The sequence below is a fragment of the Microtus ochrogaster genome, chromosome 10 (assembly GCF_000317375.1).
Source record: "Microtus ochrogaster isolate Prairie Vole_2 chromosome 10, MicOch1.0, whole genome shotgun sequence".
Taxonomy (NCBI): domain Eukaryota; kingdom Metazoa; phylum Chordata; class Mammalia; order Rodentia; family Cricetidae; genus Microtus; species Microtus ochrogaster.
In genome coordinates this window covers 51165617-51169400 of record NC_022016.1, presented here as the reverse complement: position 1 = coordinate 51169400, position 3784 = coordinate 51165617, and the positions used below count along the sequence as shown (strand labels likewise).

The following is a 3784-nucleotide window of genomic DNA, read 5'->3' as shown; positions in this document are numbered from 1 at the left end:
CACAGTGGCACTTGCCTTTAATCCCAGGCAGGTGGGTGTCTGTGAGTATGAAGCCAGCTAGGACTACACAGCACTAACAGTCACTATGTGCTAGCTACACAGTGAGACCCTTTCCAAAGTTAACTAACGGTCACTATGTGCTAGCTATACAGCTGTGCACTTTACATGCATTTCGCAAGTCTTCACAGTGACCCTCTAACCTTGTGCCCAAACGTCACAGATGAGGAAGTTTAGAAAGCTTAAACGACCTGGGCAACACAGGTCAGGAGCATTCACATGACTGTGAAGTTCATGCTGTTGACCACAGCTAGCTGCTGCCTTCCCACTGGAGCCAGAGGGGATGGGATATCTCTTGGGCGATGCATCTGTCAGGAGGCTTTGGGCCAGATGAGGTTCCAGAGATCCACAGGGGCAGGGAGCATAGTCAGGACTTGTGAACAGTGCTTTTGAAGCCTGCAGCAGCCTTCCCCTAAGGACCAGAGCCAGCCAATGCCAAGGGCTCCAAACGGGCTACCCTCTGCTCCAAACATCTCTTCATGTCTAATCCTCCAAAAGAACCAGCAATGTTGGACAGCTCTCCTAGTTCACGCACAAGCTGGGACCTGGAGAAGGAAGACTGGGACTTGTAGAGCCCTTGGCAAACACCAATACCAAGTCCTAGGCTCTGATTTCCACAGCCAGATTCAAGATCACCCAATTACAAGCTGCCATCTCCAGACTCCCAGCAAGTGATCCTGCCCATTCATTAATTCAACGGTCATTTGCTGTGCTGAGTGCTGACTGCATCCCTTGCACTGGGTCTAGGCACTAAACACACAGCAGTGTGGAAGTTTGCTATCCTTGCGCCAAAAAGACAGACACGGAATGACCAAAGGCATGCATGCGTACATGCGTGTGCAGAAGGGAAAGAGTGGAAAGAAATGAGTGACCCATGAGTGTAAACAGAGGTGCTCCAAACAAGTGCAAAAAGGCCCTGAGGCAGGCGGGAGCAGGCAGGGCAATGAGCTTGAGAGGGTAACTCAGCAGAAAAGGACTAAGAGCAAGCAGCAGGCACAGAAGGCCATTATCAGAGCTCTGGCTCTCACCTAGAGGGAGAACCAGGGAGCCTGACATCTGATGTCAAGGGGTTGAGGCTGCTGAGAGAATGGATAGTAGAGAAGCTGGAAGCCCCACTGGGAAGCTACCAAAATCCACCAGGAGGGAAGCAAAACCAGCAGGAAAGGTCTCCCCCAAGGCCACCTGTACCTTCCCGGAGCAGCAGCGAGCGAGCGTCTTCTACCATCCCTGTCCTCACTAAAGCACACCCACCTTGGAATCCTCTGAGCCCCAACACCAAACACCCAGCAGGAATATGGGTTAACACAACCCTGCTCCCAAAGTCACCAACCCAGAGTGGGAGCAAGAGGCAATGAAGGCTGAGGTAACTGAGTGGTCTGTTCTCCCTGAGCCCGGGAGTTCTCCCTTCTTCTCTGGCTGGGGGCAACTCAGGACCATCCTGAATCCATCCAGAAGTTCAGGTCCAACTCTTACACTAAGGGGTCATAGGGCAACTACAGCCAGCACTACTTCCTCCAGCCTGGGTCATAACCCCGGGCGTGGGCATGACAAAGAGTGGCCCAAGGGCTCCGGTAAAGCACGTCTACGGCACACAAGAGGCCACAAGAGGCGGAAATGAAACTTGGCCTAAGGGCCAAGCTGGGGTCCCAGAGTTTCTCTGTGAAAACCACCCTGAGCCTTCTTCCATCCCGACCCAGGATGGAAGGGCAGAACATTCTGAGGGACAGTGGGAAAGAAGCAAGTCTTCACCTTGTGGCTGCAGACACATAATCCAAGTCCTGCAAAGTGACCCAAGAACTGGCCTTTTAAAAAGCTTTACCAAAGCCGGGCGGTGGTGGCGCATGCCTTTAGTCCCAGCACTCGGGAGGCAGAGGCAGGTGGATCTCTGTGAGTTCAAGACCAGCTTGGTCTACAAGAGCTAGTTCCAGGACAGGCTCCAAAACCACAGAGAAACCCAGTCTTTAATCCCAGCCCTCAGGGAGGCAGGGACAGGCAGATCTCTGTGAGTTCGAGGCCAGCCTGGTCTACAGAGGGAGTTCCAGGACAGCCAGAGATACACAGACATACACCTTGTCTCAGAAAAAAAAAAAAAAAAAAAGCAAGCACTTTATCATGACCACATGCCCCCAGGAAGTGATTTTTGGTGAACAGAGCAGTAAAACCTGTTAACATCAAGTGCTAAAAGCTTGCATGCAAAAGCATAAATAAGCCGGGCGATGGTGGCGCACGCCTTTAATCCCAGCACTCGGGAGGCAGAGGCAGGTGGATCTCTGTGAGTTCGAGACCAGCCTGGTCTACAGAGCGAGTTCCAGGACAGGCTCCTAAGCCACAGAGAAACCCTGTCTCGAAAAACCAAAAGAAGAAAAAAAGAAGCATAAATAAATGATAAATAAATTTGAAAAAAAAATAAGCTAAAAGCTTGCATGCATGACTGGGTACCAATCTCAATAGACCGCTCGGAGGTGGGGACTATTTAAGTCTCCATCTATAGCTGAGGAAACTGGGGACTGCAAAGCAGAAGTGACTGGCGCCCCAGGCCACACAATTACTGGAAGGTGGAGCTGGGATTAGGGCTAGGTTCCCTGGCTCCGGAGATGGAGGTCTTAACTAGACTGAATAATAAAAGAAGCCAACCTCAAAGAACAGGGAGAAGCAGGAGGGAAAAGTGGGGTTCGTCGGGTGGGTGGGCATGTGAGGGAGTTGTGTGCGTGCAAGAAGTCACATGGCTGGTGGCTCCAGCTACAGGCTGAGGGTGGGGTGGGAACTTTGGATGCATGAGTGGCCCTGATAAAGCCATAAGCAGCCACTCCTCCACCCTGAGATGGAGGTGCCGGGTAGGCCAGCCCCGGGTCACTAGTAAAAAGGTCAAAAGCCCATAGGGACAATTAAGACCTGTCACGCCAAAGCACTGAGGTCTCTTTCATGAACTGGAGTGATGCAGCTGTCCTGGTGGAGGAACGTGACCAAGGGATGCCCCAGAGTGTCCAAAGAGGACAGAGAGCCAGGTCAGGGCTGGAGAGACCCCTGGGGTTCTAGGGAGCTAAGGGAGGGTCAGGAAGAAGCTCTGGCAAAACTAAGGAAAGCGCTGGAGAAGAAAAAGCCAGTCTGAGCAGCCCAAAGATGCTTTAAAGAGGATGCCTTGGGGCCTATGGCAAGTCTGAATGAGGAGAAGCGGTGATGGGGGGGAACAGTCTGAGGAAGCCAGGACCTTGCGGAACCTGGGAGGGACCTGAGAAGACGCATAGGAGATTCATAGTGTCCATAAGGGACGCAAAAACTTAGTTGTCTGAGGACAGGAATAAAAGACGCCTAGAGGGGTCAGAAAGAGCCTGGGATAGGCAAGAACCGGCCAGGGATAGGAGAGGAGGGCAGGCAGACCTGAGGGACCCGGCAAAGGCCGGTGACCGGAGCCGGGCACCCAAAGTCCGGGTAGTGAGGATGGGTGCAGGGGTCCAGGGAGGGCGGAGGTCCGAAGGTACACAGATGCGGGGTGGGAAGGAGCGAAGGCCGGGGGGAGGGGGAGCGAACTCACTTGCAGAAGAAGAAGAGGACGGTGGTGCTGAGGATGAGCAGCAGTGTGAGCGCGAAGACGCCGCCGTGGCCGGCCAGCATGAGGCGGCCGCCGCAGTAGAAGCGGTTGCGGCCCGGGAACACCTCCCACTTACGCCGCGGCCGGCGGCCCAGGCTCCCGCTGCCACTGCCGCTACCGCTCCAGCGCGGTGCTCCG

The 3784-nt window shown here is 53.9% G+C and overlaps 1 protein-coding gene across 1 annotated transcript in view; it reads right to left on the bottom strand.

The window, feature by feature from the left end:
* Zdhhc18 (zinc finger DHHC-type containing 18) overlaps positions 1–3784 on the bottom strand; it is a 34842-nt gene that overhangs the window by 29599 nt on the left and 1459 nt on the right. Inside the window, exon 2 of the mRNA XM_005353094.2 lies at positions 3590–3779. Coding sequence (XP_005353151.2) covers positions 3590–3779 — 190 coding nt within the window. The remainder of the gene's footprint in view (positions 1–3589; positions 3780–3784) is intronic.